General features: G+C 44.4%; 1 protein-coding gene across 1 annotated transcript; it reads left to right on the top strand.

Annotated features, from left to right (window-relative positions):
- Window positions 1-9179: 9179 nt before the first annotated feature.
- On the top strand, window positions 9180-25270 carry LOC136616670 (cytochrome P450 2K4-like). Its single transcript, XM_066594216.1, has 9 exons — window positions 9180-9203; window positions 11120-11276; window positions 13381-13530; window positions 14401-14561; window positions 17205-17381; window positions 19399-19540; window positions 20666-20889; window positions 24418-24559; window positions 24665-25270. The coding sequence occupies exons 1-9, from the start codon at window positions 9180-9182 to the stop codon at window positions 24862-24864; spliced, it is 1377 nt and encodes a 458-aa protein (XP_066450313.1). The 3' UTR covers window positions 24865-25270.
- Window positions 25271-26804: the final 1534 nt, after the last annotated feature.

The raw sequence follows: 26804 nt of genomic DNA, 5'->3' as shown, positions 1-26804 counted from the left end.
AAGTATCAATACTTTTGAAATGTTGAAAAACTGTTAAACCCTATTAAACAGAGCCTTTTGGGCCGCAGAAAAGTTGGCAGTTCAGCATAATGACATGCTGTGTTAGGAGGAGGAGGAGTAATAATCGAGAGTGATTGACAAAGCTGATTCCCCCTTTTTTTGTGGTGATAGAGGATGCATTTTTCTCCTGTTGCAGCGAAAAGAATCTTAGGTTCCGCTGCTTTCCGCCAGTGGAGAAGAGAAGTCGTGGGGAAATCCAGCCTTTGCTCCTCTTTATGAGTGTAAGCATGTCGGCACTGGCAGTTGACAGGCAGGTACGCTTATCTGTGATTTCCCCAGCTGCACTAAACACCCTCTCTGACAAGATGCTAGCGGCAGGGCAAGCCAGCACCTCCAGGGCATACAGCGTAAGTTCGTGCCACGTGTCCAGCTTTGACACCCAAAAGTTGTATGGAGCAGAGGCATCACGTAGGACGGTGGTACGATCAGCTACGTACTCCCTCACCATCTTTTTACAGTGCTCCCTCCGACTTAGCCTTGACTGGCGAGTGGTGACACAGTCTTGCTGTGGAGCCATAAAGCTGGCAAAGGCCTTGGAGAGTGTTAAAACAAATAGTAAATTGTCCCACCTTACTTCATGTGCTGCAGCTCTGTTCCTGTCAGCAGGTATACTCACACGCCTTCACATTGCCATCTGGCTGCTTTGGCTTTAGTTAAACACATAAATTCCATATACAGGAGTCCGGCTTTTATGAGATAATTCCTGCTTTATTCAAATAAACTTGTGCTCATGACAGACAAACAGAGCACGCGTTTCGGTTCACATAGAACCTTGCTCACCTCTGGATAACAAACATTACACAGACCTTTAAAAAGCTTAATGTATAATTAGTTAATTAAAAACAAATGTGTTAACCCCTGCATTTACTTTATGTTAATTGCCATGGTTCCTTTCCTCCTGCAAGATCTGACACATGTCTATTTGCATATAGAGTATTCACAGTAGGACAAAAAATGGGCAGTCATATTAAACATGGTGAAAAATATAGTAGAATAAAATTTAAAAAAAGGATTACCTTGAAGGACTGAAGCAGCTTACTTATCATATCTATGCATATATCACAAAAATTCATTTAGCGGTATATAAATAAATGTATGGGTTATATATACTTTATAAAGTAAAGCAATTCAGTGTGGGCAGTCATATTAAATAGAAGTTCATTTTGGAAGACTGAAGCAGCTTAATTAACATGTCATTAGCATTACTATGTGTGTGCCTAATGAGATTCAAATAACAGCACACAGATAAATAAATAAATAAATAAACAGTATGGACAGAAAAAAAGAAGACAATGGATTCCTACATACCTAATTAGATCTAGTAGATGTACATGAGATCTGTCCTATAATTCATCCCTTTAGGGTATCTGGTGTTCAAATTTAGAAAACAAAAAGCTTCCCATTTGAAAACCTTTTCTTGGCTGACTATACCTTTTTTCTTATTCAACACCCTTTCTATCCCAAACAAAGAAAGGCTTTCTATGCTGCCTGCATGTTTCTCACAGAAGTGCTTGGCTACACCTGAGCTGCTAGCATTACCTTTTTTATGTTACGGATGTGTTCACCAACCCGTGTTTTTGGTTTACGTGTAGTACATCCCATGTAGCTCATATTACATTCATTGCATCGGATCATGTAAATTACACTAGTAGTGTTACAATTAATGTAACTCAATATTTTATATTCTCTCATGTCACTACTGTCAGAAAAGCTCTCTTTCTTAATGACTAGATGACAAACACCACATCGTGAATTGCCACAGTAATAAAAACCCTTGAATTTTAACCAATGAGGTTTTTCTGGGTTAGAAGAAAAATTACTTGGGGATAATAAATCCCCCAGGTTTTTATTTTTTCTTGCAACAAGTTTTACTCCATTTAATATTTCATCAACCACATCGTCCTGTCTAAATATTGGCAAAAATTTGAAAAAAGTTTTTCTAATACTATAAAAATTCCTGCTGAATGCTGTGGAAAATACTAAGCCTTTACTTCTCTTTTCTTCTTTTCCTTTAAATCTATCCATGAGTAATTCCTCTCTATTTAATGCTTCCATTTTTGCACACGCCCTGTCCAGCATTGTTTTTTTATAACCTCTCTGATGTAATCTATTTTTAATGTCAATCTTTGTTGTATTAAACACGGAGCTGTCAGAACAAGATCTTTTAGCACAAATAAATTCTCCCATAGGGATGGCTTTTATGGTATGCTTGGGGTGACCGCTACATGCGTGTAATACAGTATTGCCAGCTGTTTCTTTCCTATAATGTTTAGTCTCAATGCCGGTGACAATATTGCCCTTCAAGGTCAAATCTAGAAATGGCACTACAGATGAGCGAGCACCAAAATGCTCGGGTGCTCGTTACTCGGGACGAACTTTTCGCGATGCTCGAGGGTTCGTTTCGAGTAAAGAACCCCATTGAAGTCAATGGGCGACCCGAGCATTTTCGTATTTCGCCGATGCTCGCTAAGGTTTCCTTGTGTGAAAATCTGGGCAATTCAAGAAAGTGATGGGAACGACACAGCAATGGATAGGGCAGGCGAGGGGCTACATGTTGGGCTGCATCTCAAGTTCACAGGTCCCACTATTAAGCCACAATAGCGGCAAGAGTGGGCCCCCCCCCCCCCTCCCAAAAACTTTTACTTCTGAAAAGCCCTCATTAGCATGGCATACCTTAGCTAAGCACCACACTACCTCCAACAAAGCACAATCACTGCCTGCATGACACTCCACTGCCACTTCTCCTGGGTTACATGCTGACCAACCGCCCCCCCTCCCCCCCACAGCGCACACCAAAGTGTCCCTGTGCAGCCTTCAGCTGCCCTCATGCCACACCACCCTCATGTCTATTTAGAAGTGCGTCTGCCATGAGGAGGAACCGCAGGCACACACTGCAGAGGGTTGGCACGGCTAGGCAGCGACCCTCTTTAAAAGGGGCGGGGCGATAGCCCACAATGCTGTACAGAAGCAATGAGAAATAGAATCCTGTGCCACCGCCATCAGGAGCTGCACACGTGGGCATAGCAATGGGGAACCTATGTGCCACACACTATTCAATCTGTCAAGGTGTCTCTGCATGCCCCAGTCAGACCGGGCTTTTTAATTCATAGACACAGGCAGGTACAACTCCCTATTGTGAAGTCCCTGTCGACCGACAGCATGGGTGGCTCCCTGGAACCCACCGGCGATACACAAAAATATCCCATTGCATTGCCCAACACAGCTGAGGTAGTAATGTCGTGCTTAATGCAGGTGGGCTCCGGCCAACACTGCATGCCCCAGTCAGACTGGTAATATGTACCTTAACAGTAACCGCGTTGGTGGTAATGTGGTGGTGACTGCGGACCTAGTAGCGCGGTTTTATTTTGTTGGTTTTCGGAATGTGGCCAGGATTAAGTGGGCCGTGGCGGGGGATGTTTTGGAGGCACTACGTGTCCTCTCCACGTGTCAGTGGTTATATGCACCTTAACAGTAACAGCATTGGTGGGAAATGGCCTCGCCGCCATCATGTCTTTGGGAAGCCTCTGTTTCCACACCCCAGAGACATACCATTAGCAGCGGTATAGGCAGAGCCCAGAATTAGTAACATTTCAGCCGTAGCATTAGCGACAGGCCCCACTAACATATCACTAGCAGCATTATAGGGGGAGCACAGTCTTAGTTCCATTTCAGTAATAGTAGCAGCCTACACAGGCCCCAGTAACAATTCCGAAGCAGCAGTATAGTGGGAGCGCAGTCTTCGTTCCATTTCAGTAATAGTAGCAGCCTACACAGGCCCCAGGAACAATTCCGAAGCAGCAGTATAGTGGGAGCGCAGTCTTAGTTCCATTTTAGTAGCTGCAGTATAGCAAAGGCCCAAGTTACATTTATGTAGCTAAAGTGTAGGCCAACCCCACACACACTTCTGTACCATGAGTGCAGGCGAAGAACATACAAATTGCTATGCTTACACTGTAGGTGAGGGCCCCAAAACATTGGTGTACCAACAGTACTAATGTACCTCAGTAAAAATTGGCCATGCCCAACCAAGATGGCAGGTGAAACCCATTAATCGCTTTGGTTAATGTGGCTTAAGTGGTAACTAGGCCTGGAGGCAGCCCAGTTTAACAAAAAATTGGTTCAAGTTAAAGTTCCAACACTTTTAAGAGCATTGAAACGTATAAAAAATTTTTAGAAAAATTATATGAGTGAGCCTTGTGGCCCTAAGAAAAATTGCCCGTTCAGCGTGATTACGTGAGGTTTCAGGAGGAGGAGCAGGAGGAGGAGGAGGAATATTAGACACAGATTGATGAAGCAGAAATGTCCCCGTTTTGGATGGTGAGAGAGAACGTAGCTTCCATCCGCGGGTGCAGCCTACGTATTGCTTACGTATCGCTGCTGTCCGCTGGTGGAGAAGAGAAGTCTGGGGAAATCCAGGCTTTGTTCATCTTGATGAGTGTTAGCCTGTCGGCACTGTCGGTTGACAGGCGGGTACGCTTATCTGTGATGATTCCCCCAGCCGCACTAAACACCCTTTCCGACAAGACGCTAGCCGCAGGACAAGCAAGCACCTCCAGGGCATACAGAGCTAGTTCAGGCCATGTGTCCAGCTTCGACACCCAGTAGTTGTAGGTGGCAGAGGCGTCACGGAGGACAGTCGTGCGATCGGCTACGTACTCCCTCACCATCCTTTTACAGTGCTCCCGCCGACTCAGCCTTGACTGGGGAGCGGTGACACAGTCTTGCTGGGGAGCTATAAAGCTGTCCAGGCCCTTAAAGACTGTTGCACTGCCTGGGCTGTACATGCTGCTCGATCTACGCACCTCCCCTGCTACCTGGCCCTCGGAACTGCGCCTTCTGCCACTAGCGCTGTCGGATGGGAATTTTACCATCAGCTTGTCCGCAGGATCCTGTGGTATAGCAACACTCTCGAACCCCTTTCCTCTTCGGGAATGAGAGTGGGAAGGTTCTCCTTATAGCGTGGGTCGAGCAGTGTGTACACCCAGTAATCCGTAGTGGCCAGAATGCGTGTAACGCGAGGGTCACGAGAAAGGCATCCTAACATGAAGTCAGCCATGTGTGCCAGGGTACCTGTACGCAACACATGGCTGTCCGCACTAGGAAGATCACTTTCAGGATCCTCCTCCTCCTCCTCCTCCTCCTCCTCAGGCCATACACGCTGAAATGATGACAGGCAAGCAGCATGGGTACCGTCAGCAGTGGGCCAAGCTGTCTCTTCCCCCTCCTCCTCATCCTCCTCATGCTCCTCCTCCTCCTGAACGCGCTGAGATATAGACAGGAGGGTGCTCTGACTATCCAGCGACATACTGTCTTCCCCCGGCTCTGTTTCCGAGCGCAAAGCGGCTGCCTTTATGCTTTGCAGGGAACTTCTCAAGATGCATAGCAGAGGAATGGTGACGCTAATGATTGCAGCATCGCCGCTCACCACCTGGGTAGACTGCTCAAAGTTTCCAAGGACCTGGCAGATGTCTGCCAACCAGGCCCACCCTTCTGAAAAGAATTGAGGAGGCTGACTCCCACTGCGCCGCCCATGTTGGAGTTGGTATTCCACTATAGCTCTACGCTGCTCATAGAGCCTAGCCAACATGTGGAGCGTAGAGTTCCACCGTGTGGGCACGTCGCACAGCAGTCGGTGCACTGGCAGATTAAACCGATGTTGCAGGGTGCGCAGGGTGGCAGCGTCCGTGTGGGACTTGCGGAAATGTGCGCAGAGCCGGCGCACCTTTACGAGCAGGTCTGACAAGCGTGGGTAGCTTTTCAGAAAGCGCTGAACCACCAAATTAAAGACGTGGGCCAGGCATGGCACGTGCGTGAGGCTGCCGAGCTGCAGAGCCGCCACCAGGTTACGGCCGTTGTCACACACGACCATGCCCGGTTGGAGGCTCAGCGGCGCAAGCCAACGGTCGGTCTGCTCTGTCAGACCCTGCAGCAGTTCGTGGACCGTGTGCCTCCTATCTCCTAAGCTGAGTAGTTTCAGCACGGCCTGCTGACGCTTGCCCACCGCTGTGCTGCCACGCCGCGCGACACCGACTGCTGGCGACGTCCTGCTGCTGCTGACACATCTAGATTGCGGAACAGAGGTTGAGGAGGAGGAGGAGGAGGGTGCTTTAGTGGAAGAAGCATACACCGCCGAACATACCACCACCGAGCAGGGGCCCGCAATTCTGGGGGTGGGTAGGACGTGAGCGGTCCCAGGCTCTGACTCTGTCCCAGCCTCCACTAAATTCACCCAATGTGCCGTCAGGGAGATGTAGTGGCCCTGCCCGCCTGTGCTTGTCCACGTGTCCGTAGTTAAGTGGACCTTGCCACTAACCGCATTGGTGAGGGCGCGTACAATGTTGCGGGAGACGTGGTCGTGCAGGGCTGGGACGGCACATCGGGAAAAGTAGTGGCGACTGGGAACTGAGTAGCGCGGGGCCGCCGCCGCCATCATAGCTTTGAAAGCCTCCGTTTCCACAACCCTATACGGCAGCATCTCAAGGCTGATAAATTTGGCTATGTGGACGGTTAACGATTGAGCGTGCGGGTGCGTGGCGGCGTACTTGCGCTTCCGCTCCAACACTTGGCTAGCGACGGCTGGACTGTGCGGTGCGAGACATTGGTGGATGGGGCCGAGGACAGCGGAGGTGAGGGTGTGGGTGCAGGCCATGAGACGGTAGTGCCTGTGTCCTGAGAGGGGGGTTGGATCTCAGTGGCAGGTTGGGGCACAGGGGGAGAGGCAGCGGTGCAAACCGGAGGCGGTGAACGGCCTTCGTCCCACCTTGTGGGGTGCTTGGCCATCATATGTCTGCGCATGCTGGTGGTGGTGAGGCTGTTGGTGGTGGCTCCCCGGCTGATCTTGGCGCGACAAAGGTTGCACACCACTGTTCGTCGGTCGTCAGGCGTCTCGGTGAAAAACTGCCAGACCTTAGAGCACCTCGGCCTCTGCAGGGTGGCATGGCGCGAGGGTGTGCTTTGGGAAACAGTTGGTGGATTATTCGGTCTGGCCCTGCCTCTACCCCTGGACACCGCACTGCCTCTTGCAACCTGCCCTGCTGCTGCCCGTGCCTCCCCCTCTGAAGACCTGTCCTGTGTAGGCGTTGCACACCAGGTGGGGTCAGTCACCTCATCGTCCTGCTGCTCTTCCTCCGAATCCTCTGTGCGCTCCTCCCTCGGACTTACTGCCCTTACTACTACCTCACTGCAAGACAACTGTGTCTCATCGTCATCGTCCTCCTCACCCACTGAAAGGTCTTGAGACAGTTGCCGGAAGTCCCCAGCCTCATCCCCCGGACCCCGGGAACTTTCCAATGGTTGTGCATCAGTGACGATAAACTCCTCTGGTGGGAGAGGAACCACTGCTGCCCAATCTGAGCAGGGGCCCGAGAACAGTTCCTGGGAGTCTTCCCGCTCCTGAGCATGTGTCATTGTAGTGGAGTGAGGAGGCTGGGAGGAAGGAGGAGCAGCAGACAGAGGATTCGGATTTGCAGCACTGGACGGCGCAGAACTCTGGGTGGATGATAGCTTGCTCGAAGCACTTTCTGCCATCCACGACAGGACCTGCTCACACTGCTCATTTTCTAATAAAGGTCTCCCGCGTGGACCCATTAATTGGGCGATGAATGTGGGGACGCCAGAAACGTGCCTCTCTCCTAATCGCGCAGCAGTCGGCTGCGACACACCTGGATCAGGAGCTCGGCCTGTGCCCACACCCTCACTTGGGCCTACGCGTCCTCGGCCGCGTCCACGTCCTCTCGGCCTACCCCTACCCCTCAGCATGCTGTATTACCAGTGATTTCCAAGCCAGGAAAGAAATTGGCGCAAGCCTGCAGCCAAAATAGAATTTTTTCCCTAGTTTTTCAAAGGACAAGCCACACTGCGTGTATTCAATGAATACTACTAAGTTTAATAACTGTGTTGTGGCCCTGCAAATGTGTCAGAGAACTGCAGTGATGCAAAGTTATTCGCTCCAGCAGATCAGGGATTTCCCATGCAGGAAAGAAATTGGCGCAAGCCTGCAGCCAAAATAGAATTTTTCCCCTTGTTTTTCAAAGGACAAGCCACACTGCGTGTATTCAATGAATACTACTAAGTTTAATAACTGTGTTGTGGCCCTGCAAATGTGTCAGAGAACTGCAGTGATGCAAAGTTATTCGCTACAGCAGATCAGGGATTTCCCATGCAGGAAAAAAATTGGCGCAAGCCTGCAGTAAAACGTAGCTGGCTGCGTCTGATTATTTTTAACGTTCTGCACGCAGCACACACGTACCCAGAGCCCTGAGGACTGTCAGAGGCAGGCGAAATAGAATTTTTTCCCTTGTTTTTCAAAGGAAAAGCCACACTGCGTCTATTCAATGAATAATGTATGTCTTCTGGCCCTGCCTACACAATTCTATCCCTGTAGTATTAATGCCGGGTGCAATGGTCTGCACAGCCGGTTTTGAGAAAAAAAAAAAAATATGCAACACTGCTAACAGCAGCCTGGACAGTACTGCACACGGATAGATGTGGCCCTAGAAAGGACCGTTGGGGTTCTTGAAGCCTACACTCACTGCTAACACTCTCCCTGCCTAACCACCACTTCTGTCCCTATTGCAGGGCGCAATGCTCTGCAGATCCAATTTTGAAAAAAAAAAAAAAAAAATACAGTGCTAACACAGTACTGCACACTATTAGATGTGGCCCTGAGAAGGACCGTTGGGGTTCTTGAAGCCTACACTAACTCCTAACGCTCTCCCTACAGCAGCTCCAGCACGATACCACTGTCCCTCAGCTAACTCACAAGGAATCTGAGCCGAGCCGCGGGAGGGGCCGATTTTTATACTCGGGTGACATCAGATCTCCCCAGCCACTCACAGCAGGGGGGTGGTATAGGGCTTGAACGTCACAGGGGGAAGTTGTAATGCCTTCCCTGTCTTTCAATTGGCCAGAAAAGCGCGCTAACGTCTCAGAGAGGAAACTGAAAGTAACCAGAACATCGCGTGGTACTCGTTACGAGTACCAAGCATCCCGAACATGCTAATATTCGCCCGAGTATCAAGCTCGGACGAGTACGTTCGCTCATCTCTAATGGGCACCAATCTTGTTGAGTGCTGATAGTCTCCCTTAATAAACTGATCATATATAAGGACCATTACAATATGTACTGGACCAAACATTATCAGGTAAAGCTAATTGTCCATGGAAACATAAAATCCATTCAGCTGGTGACTATTCCATGCATGAATTACTGAGAATTCAGGTATAACAGGTTCTTGGCATACTTGGAGTCACATTCCACATCTTCCATGTTTAGAGCAATGGAGTCGCTGAATAAGATATGTCTTCTTTTGTTAATCCAAGAGTCAACGTAATCCAAGAAGCCTTAACTCTTACTGATAACAGAGTTCACTGTGGAAACCCTTTGGTCTGTCCAAGGGTCATTCGTCATCAATTGGTTTTCAAATACATTTTATTCACAGAAAAAAGTGGCAATTGCCAGGACTTTCTAAAAAGTTTGCGAATTAAATAAGTAGAATATATGTACATGTAAGGAATGGTTTGTTGCTCATTGAACGTTAGTTTACCACTGATGTGGAATGAAAGTTATATCTGAATTGCCAACTTAAAATTAAAAAAATAAATAAAAAAAAATCACATGATAATTATTAAAAAGCACTGTTGCTCATCGTGATCAGCGGGGCGATAAAATTGTAAAATTTCATTACAAATGAGATCAGGTCATCTGGACTGAATTATATACTTTTTTTTTTTTTTGCAAAAAGGAGCCAGATAATTGCTTTACAAATTGTGTGTGTTTTTGAATGTGGCTCAGTTTTTAGCAATGCTGCCTTTCAACTTCCATCACAGGTAACATCTGCATGAATTTTGAAAAAATCCTTCCAGATATTTTCCTAGGTCAGACTTGAACCCATAATTCCGGGACGGCAATGTAGCAGTGCTAACAACTGAGCCACCATAGTTTCTGGTATAGTAGGTGGTAATTTAATACTTTTTATTTATTTATTTTTTTTCCTCCCCACCACAGGTTCTGCTAAAGACATGTTGCCCCTTGATCCTGTCACAGTTCTTTTGTCCATTGTAATATGTATTCTCTTAGCAGCCATCTTCTACAATAAGAAGGAAAATGTTCATCCGAATTATCCTCCTGGTCCAAAGCCCTTGCCGATAATCGGAAATATTCTCAACTTGAATGTGCAAAAGCCTCACTTATCATTTCAAGAGGTACGCTCCAGAGATCAATGACATCTATAGCTTCTTCATGGTTTATTGATACATTCCCAGCCTGGGGATATCTACCAAGATGTTCTTACTTCAGATTATCCAGCAGTTGGTTGATTTAGCTCAAACTAGGTTACTTGCTTGACTATCTAGCATGAATATAATACTAGGAAGGAACTTGCACTGGTCATCTTATATGTATCTTTAGAACTTCTTCTCAAAAGACATCTTCTAGTTTAACCAATTCAATCAATAAACAGTTTCAGACTTACATCTCATCCACATCATGCCTGACAATCTAGCACCACCTTACTATTGTTCTACATGTACAACAATGTCCTCTTATGTAAATAATGGCACAAAGTAATTCTAGAATGTGTCTATTTCCCCTCCTGCAGCTTTCCTTATTGTATTCTGAGTGTGGTATTCAGATGTCTAGTGACCCAGTTTCTGGCAACGACTATTTGAGTGTTTTCAAGCTCACCAGCATCTGAATACGAAAACAAGGAATAATTGTAACTCTACCTTATTTTCCTTGAGGATGCCCCCAAGATCTACAAACACTGCTTTTGATAAAAATAATAAATTATACCCTTCTGTGGTCTAGCTGGTGTACTTGTAGCTGCCTGTACTGAAGTGGTGAGAGGAACTCCTGTCTGCTTTACAGTGGACTGCATATCCAAAGTACACAGACTTGTTTTATAAATGTCCTATTTGGTAGTAGGAAAAAAGCAAGCAAGTTGGAGGTTGAATGTGCAAAAAATAAAAAAGTGCCTTCTGTGTACTGCGATGGAGGCTCGGGAGAGTCATTATATGTAATGAGAAGCGTTATACTCTTATTGTGGTTTGCATTTTACAGCTTGCTAAGAAGTATGGCCCAGTGTTCAGTATAAAGATAGGCGTTGAGAAGATGGTGGTGCTGTGCGGATATGACACGGTGAAAGAAGCTTTTGTCAAGGAGGAGTTCTTGGACAGACCAATGACACCAGCGTTTATGGATTTAACAGGAGGATATGGTAACTTTTCTATGTGATGTCATGGAACATTCTATGTTACACAGTTAACAAATAAGTAGAGATGAGCTTTTCTTGGGTTTCAATGGATTTTGCTTCAAGCAAGGAACCATATTTTTGTGATTGAAAGGGGACTCATTATCAATCTATCCATTGTGTGTTGTCCAACTCTTGTGACTTTATAAGCGAACATTCTCCATGCTGCCCTGTGAAACATGGCTTTTTAGCTGCTTGAGGCACATATAGGCATCCATTTTTATGGTGTCGAGCAAATCTATACTTTGCCAGGACTTACTTCTGGTTCCACTGTTTATTACCAACCTTATTGACTTCTCTAAAGAATTTGCACACATGACATGGCCAAAGTAAGTCAGTTGCAGTCTAGTGACTTTAGCAACTATTGATGTCCCTCGGTGTGCGATCCAACACTTCTCTGTTTCTTAAGGAAAGTTGAGCTTTCCTTGGCTTTCAATGAATGTTTCTTCTATCAAGGAACCATATTTTTCTAATTGAAAAGGACCCCTCATAGACCATAGATTGAAGTTGTGGAAATCCACTGACACCACTGACAAATTGATTTTTGCTGGAGGAAAACCTGAATTCTAGGAATCTGGCAGCCATTCAAATGTGATATATGGATGATAGATCAAATGTCATAGATGGGTGCATCCAAGTGGGATACCACCTTCTATGATGTCCATATGTAAGGGTTGGAGGGAACTCTCCATGTTCCCTCGACTTCACTAACAGTAGCATGGCCTAAGTGTTGCTTGATAAGTCCTGTCCCCCACTTGGTCGAAGATGCAGCTAGGGAAGGGGGACCAAACGTAGGCAGCGCCACAGGACTTCACTTGCATCATTATGTAAGAGACCCTCCACCACCCAAAGCCATGTTTGGGAAAGATTGGGTAGTAGCATTTGTCGCCACTTTGTTGAAGCCTCATGTGAGGAAAGAAGGCTCTGCCTAAACCCTGCCCCCAGGCTTAGAACAACCTTAGTGCACAGCCATGAGCCATATAAGTTTTAGGAGCTTGAGGCAAAGCAGCAGCAGTGGCCCATGTGAACAGGCACGCAGGCTTAGATAAGATGGGGTAGCAATCATCGCTTACATAGAATATTGCAAAGGACCGGACGATAGTGGCCCCTGATGACTAACAAATGTCACCTGATAGGGAAGCAGCCAGACTCCTAGAATGAAAAGCCCCATAATGTGTGGGAGGAGTGGGAGTCTCCCTCCCTGTAGTGCCTGACAGCATGGTGCTGATACTGCACTGGATGCTTCAATAGGCCTCTAACTGAAATGGACCTAATTCCAAAGAAAGCAAACACAATTGGTAAAGAGTTTTCCAGGCAGTGCCGGTTGCCAATGCTTGGTTACACTGTGGTCAAAATGGAAGACATCAGTCTGACCCCTGTGTAATGGCCAGCACTGATAACTGCAGGTACAGCTCTCATTGATAGCACTGCCTGAAAAACCCTTTAAAGAAGTTTGTAAAAGTAAATGGACTATGGCCTTGGTACAATTTAATGTAAAATCCCTGGCTTGGCTGGGGTAATGGGACTGTAATATCATTATCAGAGTTGTGGTGCCATAGTTATAGGATAGAGCAAGGCCTTGGGAGGGTTAATTGTATCTTTTGTGGTTTATTATGTGTACAGTGTAAAGTATGCTATGATGTGATGTATATGATGAAGGATGTAATTGCATAATAAGGCACATAATTTCCGTGTCACGCCTGACTCTACATAAGGAGAGAGCTTAAGCCACAATTATGATTTGACGACCTCTTTATATGAAGTGATGTCTATGACGTGTTTTAGTATTTTGTGTGTAAAAGGACGCTGCTCTGACCCCTGATAATGCCTGGCTTCACCACACTAGCAGGAGGCTGTATGATCAGCTGATGGGCGGGAATCCTGAGAACCCTGCTGATCAACTATTGATGGCCAATCTTGAGGGCAGGTCGTCATTAGTAAATACCTGAAAAAAACCTTTGCTGAATATCACCAGCTTCCCCTGAGTTCATTGTGGGCTCTTTAAAATGTAATTTTATAAAGTGAGTAGAAAATGAAAAACACATAATTTTATTATTTGTCTATTCCTCAGGTATTGCATTCCTTAATGGAAATAACTGGAAAACCATGAGACAATTTACTTTTTCTACATTACGTGATTTTGGAATGGGGAAAAGAAGCCTAGAAGAGAAGATTAACGAGGAATCTAATTGTTTAGTGGAGATGTTTAAATGCTACAAAGGTAGTAAATGAGTCTCCATACTCTGAAGCTTATTGTATGTGTGTATGGTGCTGAGTAGTATATGCTAATCCAGACACATGAAGGCTGAATCACCTGCTAAGTAAGAGTGCTTCTGCACTGAGTGATATATCATTTGAGCAGATGATGACCGTTCGCTCATGTAGCCGGTTTGTACAGATACTTCACTCAAAAATTATTCAGTTGTGTATTCTCTTAAATCGAATGACTAGTGAATAAACCAATAGTGATCTTCATGCTTGCATGAAATTAACAAATTATTGTTCACCGCTCGATTCTTGGTTGTGTTTATACTGAATGATATTGTTCAAATTGCATGTTGTTGATAAATGAGGTATTTGATATTTTGGCCAAATACGTGAGCCCACAACTTGCATCACAGGTCATCGATTATTGTTGGGTCCCTATGTAAAATTGCTGTCCAACAGACCAAAAAAACCCCCACAGAAAGTAGCCATATCCTTACTGATATACTGATATAAGAGGGCAGCTACATAAACCACTTATCCCTCAGCATACAGACAGCCAGACTGCTATATGTGAAGGACACTGATGGAACAGCCATTCACAAACCCCGCTTATATTGAGAGGGGTGGCTGTTTAGTATTTAGTCCTGTACAAAAGCTTAGATACAGGGTTTCAGACCACATGGTACATGTAGTGCCCCAGGCAGGTTTGCAAGTTACCAGTGATACCATATTTTTCTATATTGGGTTGCCCTGCACCCCACAGGTGCAGCTCTATTTCTGCCCCCTATGTAAAAGAAGATACAGAAACTACTAAAAATCTTCCTATTAAATTCAGATTATTTGCTTCCTTAATATTCAACTACTTTTTGCTCACTTTATTTAGGTGAACCCTTTGACAACACCATGGCAATCCACGCAGCCGTCGCTAATAACATTGTATCTATATTACTTGGCCGTCGCTTTGACTATGATGATCCAAAACTTCAGACTACTATAAGAACAGTAAATAATTGTATCAGGATTCTTGGTAGCCCCATGGCCTTGGTGAGTTAATTGTAAGCACATTGTTTTATAGTAATGTATGTCAGAAGGAGAGGGAGCTACTGGCACCATAGCTAAGTGAAGTACTGTGTATTCCAAAGGTCATGGTGGGTTTCAAATGTTTTTGTTGCAGAATTGGGCAATATGGCCTCAAGATAAAATCTACCCCCTCTCATACTTTTTTGGAGTATTCAAGGATTTTACAGCTGTTGGAGAGGGGAGCACTATAAATAATGGGGTCACAGAGGAGACACTATAGCTAGGAGAAGCCACGGAAGGGGCAGTACTACAAATGCCTCGGATATATGGCTCTAATCACTATGTTAAAGAGAAAAGCATGTGATGACAAATATAACCATTATTATACAAGATATTACTTTTTGCTTCACTCTCATATAAATATAGTTTCACCCTTGTGTCTTTTTTAGTATTTTCATGATCAGCTTAGTCTGTGTATTTTCTTTTTTTTTCTTCTTGTGCCAGTTGTCTCTCAGTTAACATTAGTTAGTAGGCTTTATAATGCCTTTAAAAAAAAGCATCAAAAATTGCTTATTTGAAAACCACCAGGGTTCATTTTGTATTTCAGGGATTTCTAAGGCTTGTGTATAATTTTCTTTTTTGCTTCAGTGCATTTAAAATACAAAAAAGGTTAAGAGCACAAATTACCATCTATACTCAAGTATAAGCAAAAAGTTGTGCTGAAAATCTTCCCTCAGCTTATAATTGAGTGAGGTTGAACCACCCCCCCCCCCCCCCCAAAAAAAAAACCTCTTCCCAGCCGTCGTCTGTGTCCCCGATGCGATGCTGTCCCCAGCGGTGTGGCAAGCTGCTTCGGACTTCTCCCTGCTGTCATCTCCTTGGCTCTGTTTTGAATCCCCCCCCCCCCACCACCACCATTAGTGCTTTGTATCTAAGCACTGTGATTGGATTGAGCGCCAGCCAATCAGTCGGCGCTTAATTATTCACAGCCATTCAGTAAATGACATCACTAAATGGCTGCGATTGGTTGGCGCTCTATCTAGATTCAGTTTTTGACGTACACTCTCCAATTTCGATAAACCTCTGCTGTGGGGCTCCTTTCAAATTGCATTACAACATTAATTGGCAATCCTAATTCCAATCCGTCACGCGGTACCTGGAAGGACACATGCGGGGAGAATTCATCTGCATGTTAGCTAACTAATACTTCTCTCCACCAAAAGTTACAAACAGCATAGGCAGGGCACTTGTATAACTTATCCTCTGTCTTTAGCTTCAGCTCTGTCTCTCTTCCTCAGAGCTCATCACACAGTAATCCCCTTCAGAGCGTGGACTGGCACCAAAACTGACAGTGGGTCAAGATCCCAGGAGCTCTCTGTCTGCCCTTTGTTCTTGGCTCACATGTTACTCCCCCCCTTTCCCCTCTAAGAGACAACTGACTTAATTTGCTGTTGGGTCCATCCCATCTTTTGGGGGGGGATGTGGAACTCTTCAACATCTGCTAAGGGTCTGCTTGATAACCAAAAATCACATCTCATTTGTATAATTTAACTCTTATCTCTGCATAGCCTAAGCATAGGCAAGGTTCTGCAAAAAAAATAAGGCAGTGCAATATCTATATATCTATAGTCTTGGGGTGCATTAAAGAGTTATAGGGGCGAGGGACGAGAACATTATTCTACCACTATATAAGGCACTTGTTAAACCCCACATAAAATACTGAGTACAGTTCTGGTCACCAGTGCTCAGGAAAGATGTTACAGTGCTGGAGGGGGTTTAAAGAAGGGCAACAAAACTAATACATGGTATGAAAGGACTGGAATACCCAGAGAGGCTATCCAAATTGGGGCTATTCACCCTGGAAAAAAGACGGCTAATAGGCAACCAAATAACTATGTAGAAATACATAAGGGGACAATAGAAGGATCTCTCCCATGTTCCGTTTATACCCAGGACTACGGTAACAAAAGGGCATCCTCTACATCTAGAGGAAAGCAGGTTTCATCGCCAACACAGCAGGGGGGTCTTTACTGTAAGAGCAGTGAGACTGTGGAACTCTCTACCTGAGGATGTGATGATGGCAAAATCCATAGAGGAGTTTAAAAGATGACTATGTCTTTCTAAAGGGGAAGGACAATACAGGATATAAGTTTTAGGTGACCAGCAGGTTGTTGATCTGGGTCTTACAGACAGGTAGGAACTATTAGAGGTTGATCCAGGGATTAGTCCAATTGCCATTAGGGAGTCGGGAAGGAAATCTGCCCAAAAAGGGCTAATTGGCTCCTGCCTCTTGTTTTTTTTTTGCCTTCCTCTGGATCGACAATGTAGGGGGATAAACAGGCTGAACTAGATGGACATCGTTTTCATTCGGCCTTACATACTATGTTACGCATTGTGAAATATGCTTTATAAAACCACATGACAACTTTTCACTGGGGTGTAAAAAGGACTCTGGTTCTGGGACACTACACATACACATACACATGTCAACATATGGCTTCATGTGGGAAAAAAAACAAACCTGTACAGGTATACTTTAATTGTGTATATACTCACATAGTTTTTTTTTCAAGCATGTTTAACCATTATGGTAAATGAACATTAAATATTTGATGTAATGTGAATGGACCCTTACATACATGTTTTCATTTATACTTCCCTCCACAGTTGTACAACGCATTTCCATCTGTGATGCGCTGGATTCCAGGAAGTCACCACAGTATCCGAAAAAACATCAGTGAACTACATTCATTTATTCAAGAGATCTTCATGAAGCAGAGGGATCAGCTGGATATCAATGACCAGAGGAATCTTATAGATTGTTTCCGGGTCAAACAGAAGCAGGTGAGGTTATAAAACTGGGTGATAGTGGTAGGTAAGGAGGGTTCCCTTCTGGAATGATGCAGACTTCTTTGTTATACTTCAGCTGCTTATTTTATTGGATAGCCCGCAACCAACTCTGAGCGGTCTTTACACTTCATGGTGCAGGTATCCCTGACTATAGGGAAGGGTCGAGTTTCTCTTTGTAGAGGGTACAAAGTATTCCTAAGGAGACCTATAGGCCATGCAATGCTCCTCTGGGGAAAATTGCTATGCAAATGAATGTTTCTTCAGTGCCACCTATAGAAAGGTAGCTTTTCTGTAAGTCAATGTTTGACTTTCTAACAGGATTTGCAACAGTACTAAGAATATTAGCAAAACCAGAGTCTCATCCATAAAGTTCTTGCTCATCAGTGTACTTTAGGTTTTCTGTTTGGCTAAGTAAGAGGACTTTGATGGGGGTTGGGAGGATACTAGGTGGGAGTAAAGAGAATCCAAATTTCCAGAGGAGCACTGCATAGACTATGTCTCCTTATATCTGGCACTTTCCACAAGGAGATACTGTAACCCAACCCACATCACCAACCTCTTACCCATCTATCCAAAAGCTTACTGTGCACTGATGAGGGGCAAAATCCCTAAAACAACTCTCTGTATATGGTTAATTTTACTGGTTATTTATACTCTGGTTTGACTTATATTTTAAGGGGATAAAATATTGAATTATTGATGCAATTTAGTTACCCATAATAGGATTCCTATTACATAAATACTAAACATATCAACCAAAACTCACCACTAGCATAAAGTATAATGTCACTAAAAAAAACAGCCCCAGAATAGCTTTTGGTGCAAAAACTGGCTTAAAACTAATCAGTGCTATAATGTTAGACTGGACAGTCTAAAGATGCACAAGATTCTTCATCCAGAATGAGCCACTGTGATAAATCTGGCAAATTGTAAAACTGTCTATTTTGATTTTGCACTGTCTACCTGGTAGACAATATTAGTAAATCTTAAAAAAAATTACCAAAAATGCTTACATTTCAATGTCACAAACTATAATAATCATGAAAGCAAATCCTGAAATCCTGCAGTTGACACTTCTTATTCTTAGCAGTCATCTCATTATACCATTCATAACAGGTGATGTTCGCAGCTCTTCTTCCCCTTCCAGATCATGCAGGTCACAGAGCTTGCCCACAATACTGTCATATTGAAATCGATGTGTCCCCTCTTGTTCATTGTGTTTGTGCCCCATACGACTGCTGTAAAGCACATCTCTAAATGCTGTTAAATGTATCTCAGGCAAAATTGTTTCTGTAGTCAACAGAAGAAAAAACCTACAATAAAAAAAATCAGATTAGAACAAATGAATATTTCTTTCATCTGGTTTTAATTGGTAGAAAAAACACATTTATTACTTGCTCTTAAGTGATAGCTTTCCCCGATTCTACAGTACCACTATGGGTCTTGGGGGGTCAGAAACGCTATCTTTTCTTCTTAGGGAGAGCACCTAGACTGTGAGTGAGGAGACTCAAATGGCCATGCACACTGCTCTGGGTAATATGCAAATGCTGCCTTCCAATAGGTGGCACTGTTGAGGTTTTATTCCATCTCCCTTATTTACTATGGGTTTTGGCATGGCTACTTCTTGGTACTGTCTTCTGTCCTTATGAGATTCTACCCATAGGGTTCCACCAGATGCTCTCCTCTCCTGAGCCTTTAGGGTCCCAACACAGTCTCAGTATAATTCTTTGAAGAAGTATATCTTTAAAAGGAACCTGTTCCCTATGGCTCCTAGGGTTCAGGGATCACAGTACAGTGATGCATGCACTGACTTCAGCGGTCTGTCACTTCTATTGATATACTCAGTAGTTTTGTAGAGCTGTAGGTCAATTCCCATAGGAAAAAAGTTCCTTACCATGATGATAGTATTTGTTTATAAGGTAAAGAATTACTTTGATCCAGTCTTTTTTTCTTTTACCCCCTACACGGCTTCCATAATGTGCCCCAATATTCCATAATTTGTGCTTTGCAGGAGAAACCAAATCCAGAGAGATATTTCCATGATAAAAACTTAATATCTCTTGTAAGGGACTTGTTCGTGGCTGGCATGGAAACAACTGCTAGTACACTGAGATGGAGCCTTCTACTAATGATGAAGTACCCGGAAATTCAGAGTAAGGAAATTTCACTTTTGGTGTGAATATATAACCACAATCTATCATATATTAATGTAGGTACATGCGCTGAATAGTCACATTATTTGTAGTAGCACATTGGACGTTCTTTGGTCTTCATAACCACACCAATTTGCCATGGCATATGTTCCATTAGATGTTGAAGCACCTATGACTATCGCCTGACTTAAACCTTAAACAAATCTTTGGTGGAATGTGAACAAGGCAGTTACTGCATGCAGTCCCAGGAATATTAGTGAACTGGAGGCCCAAGCCTATGAGGAATGGGCTGAACCCTCAGGAACACCGCCAGAAGCTGGGGTCCGCCCCTACGTCACATTTGCAGCAGGTCATAACAGCAGATGGGTGCTCTACTATGTACAACTTGTCATTAAAGGGGTTGTCCCGTGATAGCAAGTGGGGTTATGCACTTCTGTATGGCCATATTAATGCACTTTGTAATATACGTCGTGCATTAAATATGAGCCATACAGAAGTTATTCACTTACCTGCTCCGTTGCTGGCGTCCCCGTCGCCATGGTGCCGTCTAACTTCAGCGTCTAATCGCCCGATTAGACGCGCTTGCGCAGATGGGTCTTTTCCCTTCGGCTCAGCCCGGCAGCAGCAGCGTTTTGGCCCCGCCCCCTTGTACGCGTCATCGCGTAGCTCCGCCCCGTCACATGTGCCGATTCCGGCCTCCTGATTGGCCGGAATCGGCACATGTGACGGGGCGGAGCTACGCGATGACGCGTACAAGGGGGCGGAGCCAGAACGCTGCTGCTGCCGGGCTGGGCCGAAGGGAAAAGACCCATCTGCGCAAGCGCGTCTAACCGGGCGATTAGACGCTGAAGTTAGACGGCACCATGGCGACGGGGACGCCAGCAACGGAGCAGGTAAGTGAATAACTTCTGTATGGCTCATATTTAATGCACGATGTATATTACAAAGTGCATTAATATGGCCATACAGAAGTGTATAACATCACTTGCTGCCGTGGGACAACCCCTTTAAGGGGTTGAATACTTCTGAAACTGCAGTAGTTAGTAACAGTAACAGATCCCTGACATCAGATTCTTAGTAGGATTTGAGATTTGGAAGCTTCATTCATGTCCAATTTTAACTAAGATTTATGGACATTAAGGATAATTCTTACTTTATTCACAGAAAATGTTCAAAAAGAAATTGAAGAAGTCATTGGTTTGGCTGAGCCTCAGATGGCACATCGAAAACGCATGCCGTACACAGACGCCGTTATTCATGAGATTCAGAGATTCATCAATATTTTTCCAAACGGTGTGCCACGTTCAACTACTCAAGATCTCATCTTGAAGGACTTCTTCATACCAAAAGTAAGCTTATCAAAAGAAAACTGGCAGTGTCTTGATTTGTGGAAACTTGTACTTCTGTTGTCTTATGACCTATGGAAACTTTTGGCTATTCTGGCAAGTTGAAAAAAATATAAAAATAAGGGTTTAAGAACTAAATAAGGACACACAATGCAGGTAAATCCAGACAAAATCATACGCCCAATTATTACGTAGTGTTTTATGGATCCGTGGTCATTTTGCCGAGTGGAACCACCCAGTAGTATAGACAGCTGAAACCAAGGTGAAGACTGAGCAAATGCGGGTACTCAGTACACAGAATGCAAATGGGCCTTACCCTGACCTCAGATGGACTAGATATCCCTGTCCTGGAGATACTCCTGGTGGTGGAAAGATCCAGGCTGCCTTTCCGAACCCTGACTCCTAGTCTTCCCTACCTACCTGGTGAAGATGTGAATCCAAAGTCAGATGTACCAAGCCACGCGGACATGCAGGAGTGGATGTAAAATGGAAACTGGAGCCCGTCCTGCGCAGAGATCACAGATACAGGGAACAGAAAGACAAACAGAACCCAGCAGCAAAGCACACAGGGAACTGGGAACACAAAGACACAATATAAACTAGTAAAAGATACACAAAGAACTGTATACGGACATATAGTTGCACCAGCAGCTTGCGTGCAGTCACCCAGGGAATGAACAACACCAAGCTTTGTTAATGTTTAAGCTATTACAGAGCCTTGAAACAACTCCATTTATCAAGGGTTTTGCCGAATTCTTGCCACGCTTTAAAAAGTTGTCAGTTAATTGGGTGGTAAGCACCACCATCAGACTAGCAAATTTATTATTTATTTTCTCACACACAGGCAATTACGAGGCACATAATTAAATTAACACATCTTACTCCAACAGCTCTTAATAAATCTCCCTCAACCTCTGATCACTCACATGGCATATACTAACAACTCAGTGTTCATGACCCATATCATTTTCCTGGCTTCTGACTTTGAAATCCTCTCCAAACCCTTCCACTCTGCTCTTGTTTGATAGATCTGTCATTCTCCTGCCTCATACTACATCCTGAGGCCTTTTTCCCCATGAGCTAAGCTCCCACCCCCTCCCCGCCCCTTGTCTGCAGCCAGCAATGGGAGGAGGCAGGGTGGGCTGGCACTCAGCTTCACCCCCTTCCATTGGAATCAGACGGCGGGAAGGAGAGAGGAGGTGAACCGGCGAGTTGGAGGGAAGAAGGCTCAGCGGCATGGCAGCCTCAGTGTATATGTTCCGGGTCCCATGCAGTGTGAACAGGCACACAAAAGTTAGATTTGTTCACCCCTTCACAAGCTTTTACGCCCCAGATGGTAGCGTATATCGGCCGGCCGTGAAATCAGTGGCCGATGTACGCTCGTGGGAATGAAGCCTAAGCAGTTGGAAACTGCTAGAGTCAATCAAAAGCAAAGAGGGAGGGTTTGAAACCTAGAAGTCAGGTTCCTGCTTCAAAAATGCCTTGCTGGTAAAGGCTCTGACTCAGGCTAGATTACAGCTAGAAATGCTTAAACACAAGCTTGGTCTTGTGTTTAAGCCAAGAACAGCAAACTAGGCATTAGCTAAAACATAAAGTGGGAGCTGCATATTCTTTAAGTTCTCACTTCAGTACATGCTACTAAAAGTGTAATTTTACATTTAGACCACTGAAGCTTTCACTAAAGATCAGAGAGGGTGGGTTATGGAGAGTTTGTAGCCAGAAAGTCTTGATTCTTGGAATTTCCAGCGGACAATTGAAAACTCATTACCATATGGTTTGTGATTTAAAAGTGTCTTTTTTCTTAGGGCTCTCTAATTCTAGCAGTATGTTCAGAAACATATAGTAGGTCCAGAGGAATCAAATTAACGCTTATCTATTTGGTGGTGTTGGCAGTTTTCACAACACTAAACTGCTAACAGATTCCCTTTTAATAGAAAACCATCAAAATACTAGATTGCAACAAGGTGCCCTTCCTTCCAACTACAGCAAGAGAGAAACTATTTTATTTTTAAACTTTTTTTTCCTCCTGGCTCGACAAACTTAGACCATCACAAAATTATAAATTAACATCCCCTTCCACCTCAGTGGTGGTGATGTGAATTACAGCCTGTTGAGTGTTTGGGAGATATAGAACTCCTTAACTAAACTCTTAAAGGGTTCTGTCACTAAAAAAGAAAAATTCCTCCCCCAATCAGTCTACTTACCAGATCTTCACCTCCCTTATCTTCTCCTGTCTCCTGCAGTCCAGGGGGTCACTTCACCTCCAGCTGCCTGATTCGTCTCCTTCCTGTGAGGTTATGTACATTTGGTTGGCAGTCTGCCAATGTATGTTATGTCACAGCTCACAGGCCAGCAGGAGGACTGCCTATCTTCAGAGATTGTTCAAGAGTGCTGTCTCTGAAATAGATTACAATTCCTTCCTAAGCAGTGAAGCTACAGCACAGGGATGTGACCTTCACTGACCCAGCCGGAAGGAATTTGATATATGCAGCCCTCATAACAAGCAGGGCCCAGCCAGCAGTGAGCTGACCTGGGGCACTGGAGAAGCTCAACCAGGAGAAGATGTGATAAGGAGACAGACAGTGAAAGAATAAGTAAGTTTTTATATATATATATTTTTTTTTTATGACAAAACCCCTTTAAGGATAGACCTCTGTAAGGCTTCCCTCACAGAGGCATTTGCAGTAAATGCAGCGTTTTTCCATGCTAGCATGCATTATGCAAGCGTTTTGACTGCGTTTTTAGCACAGCTGATAACGTAGCCAAAGAAGCTCAAAAGAATCAAATGCTCACCTAGTAGGCGCCATCCGCCATCCCTGCAGGCTTACAGGAACTTGTATGTGCCTGCAGAGCATTTCTAGCTGGCATTGAAGTTTTAAAACCACGCCTCCAGGAAGACATTGCTCTGATTGAATGGCTGTGATTGGCACATCCAGCACGACTATGATTGGCGCTGGATCAGCCAATTGGAGCAATCTCTTGCTGAAGGTGATGGTCTTCAAGCCCCGTCACTTGTAAAACATCCTCTGACAAGTGCCTGGAGCCCCAAAAAGCAGCGCCAGGGACCCAGACAGCGGCAGCTAGGTGAGTATAACGCTTTTTTTTGCTAGCGTTGCAGTTAGCGCTGCCCAAAACGTAGCACCAAGTTGAGTTGTGTTTTCAGCAGCGCTGCTAACTATGCCCATTCATTTCAATGGGCGACAGGGCTGAAAATGGCCAAAGATAGGACATGTATCGCTGTCAAAGCAATGCTGAAGACTCTGCGTTTTTGTGCTTGTGTGAATAGCCCAATTGAAATGAATGCGAGCCTTGTACAGTGTTTAGTGCTGAAAAGGCAGCGCTAAACACTGTATAAAAAAATAAAAATCTGTGAGGGAGGGCTAAATGTTAATGCACAGGTGTAGACTAGTATTTTGCCCTACTCAAACACACTAAATATATATCATGGGCCTGAGAAGCTGCATTAAGAGTGTGTTATTTCCTTTCATTTTTGTTTTGGCTATTGGGAGAATCATTCATTAATCTTTTCAGGGGACTTACATAATTCCATCGCTGACATCTGTCCTACGAGAAGCCAAGTACTTCAAGAAACCTGACGAGTTTTACCCTCAACATTTTCTGGATGCTGATGGAAACTTTGTTAAAAATGAGGCCTTTATGCCGTTTTCTGCTGGTAAGTAACACAAAGGTCAAGAGGGTGAACACCTGAAACATTTAGAGAGACTGTCTGCTATCAGACTCAATGATGGACTAATAATCTTATATGTTCTTGCCCTAGGGAAGAGAAATTGTGTTGGAGCAAACTTGGCTAAAATGGAGCTTTTCCTCTACTTTACAAAGCTGCTACAGAATTTCACCTTTAAGGTTCCTCCAGGGGTAAAGCTGGATCTCAATGCTGCTGTTGGTTTTGTTGCTGCCCCACACAAACATGAGATCTGTGCAATTTTTCGTAATAATGAACAGCATGGAGATTTTTGAATTCCTGGTGTTGTCCCATGTACCTCTCTCACTGTTGATTGTGTTTCCAATCTGTGAAAACTGGTTAATCAGACACGTGACACATATTTTTTGCTTGATATGTATAGTTTACTGAGCAATTCATAGACTCCAAGGTTCACATGGCAGATATAATGCAGAGCAATGACCTCATTGACCAACACATGTCTTCCCATACACAAATCTTCTGCATAGTGACAATTTGCACACAAAACATGGAAGTAGGCAGCTACCTAATTACGAGTTAGTTAACTTGGCAAAATGTTGTGGTGGAGTTATCGTAAATGCTACGTACACACTTACTTGTATTTACATCAACATACTTTTAGACTAATGACCTCTTGTAATTGTTTTTTTTCATTAAAAATTTCTGATTGTTTGATTTCTATTCTTGTATTATTCTCCAAATCACTGCAGACTAGAGGACTGGAATAAAAGCGGATTTTGTCAGTCAGAGTAACTGAGATATTAGAGAGGGCAATATGACTATTCCGGGAAATAGTGGAGGAGATCAGGAGGCCGGAGAGCTGAGAAGGCTACAATTACAGAGGGCTATAATTTACTTTGATGAAACTTCTGTTATCTTCTCTGAGTAGCTGCTGCTCCCATTCCTCCTCACAACTGATGAAATAGCTGTGTAGTAGGGGATGATAAAGGCCAGCTAAAAAATGCCCCTCCCACTCATGCGCACGCACACTGCATTGAATTTTCTTCACACAGGAAGGAGTAGTTATCTTCAAATTCAGACATCCCACCCTCAGAAACCTGTAACATTCAACAGAAAGATGCTTCCAAGGATGTTATATAGTCTTATGAGTAGAGGAAGGTAGAAAGGCAAAAGTTGATTGAGTAACCCCAGTAACATTTCTGTAGCAAAAGTATAGGCAGACACCAGTAACACTTCTGTAGCAAGAGTGTAGGCGAACCGCTGAAACATTGTTGTACGAAGAGTATAGGCGAACCCTTGAAAAAATTTGGTTACCAAGAGTGCAGAAGAAGGCAGAAAATTGGTGTACCAAGAGTACAAGTGCACCCCTGAAAAATTGCTCAACCGCGAGGGCAAGTGAAACCCATAAACATTTTTTTAAAGATACAGCTTGCTGTTGCTTAATTTGTAACAGAGCCTGGAGGCAGCCCTGTGAAAAAAATTGGTATCTGTTAAAGTATCAATACTTTTGAAATGTTGAAAAACTGTTAAACCCTATTAAACAGACCCTTTTGGGCCGCAGAAAAGTTGGCAGTTCAGCATAATGACATGCTGTGTTAGGAGGAGGAGTAATAATCGAGAGTGATTGACAAAGCTGATTCCCCCTTTTTTGTGGTGATAGAGGATGCATTTTTCTCCTGTTGCAGTGAAAAGAATCATTAGGTTCTGCTGCTTTCCGCCAGTGGAGAAGAGAAGTCCTGGGGAAATCCAGCCTTTGCTCCTCTTTATGAGTGTAAGCATGTCGGCACTGGCAGTTGACAGGCAGGTACGCTGATCTGTGATTTCCCCAGCTGCACTAAACACCCTCTCTGACAAGACGCTAGCGGCAGGGCAAGCCAGCACCTCCAGGGCGTACAGCGTAAGTTCGTGCCACGTGTCCAGCTTTGACACCCAAAAGTTGTATGGAGCAGAGGCAGCACGTAGGACGGTGGTACGATCAGCTACGTACTCCCTCACCATCTTTTTACAGTGCTCCCTCCAACTTAGCCTTGACTGGCGAGTGGTGACACAGTCTTGCTGTGGAGCCATAAAGCTGGCAAAGGCCTTGGAGAGTGTTAAAACAAATAGTAAATTGTCCCACCTTGTTTCATGTGCTGCAGCTCTGTTCCTGTCAGCAGGTATACTCACACGCCTTCACATTGCCATCTGGCTGCTTTGGCTTTAGTTAAACACAAATTCCATATACAGGAGTCCGGCTTTTATGAGATAATTCCTG

Source organism: Eleutherodactylus coqui, chromosome 1 (assembly GCF_035609145.1).
Source record: "Eleutherodactylus coqui strain aEleCoq1 chromosome 1, aEleCoq1.hap1, whole genome shotgun sequence".
Classification (NCBI taxonomy): domain Eukaryota; kingdom Metazoa; phylum Chordata; class Amphibia; order Anura; family Eleutherodactylidae; genus Eleutherodactylus; species Eleutherodactylus coqui.
Note: the sequence above shows the minus strand (reverse complement) of the source record. Positions and strands in the feature narration are given on the sequence as shown.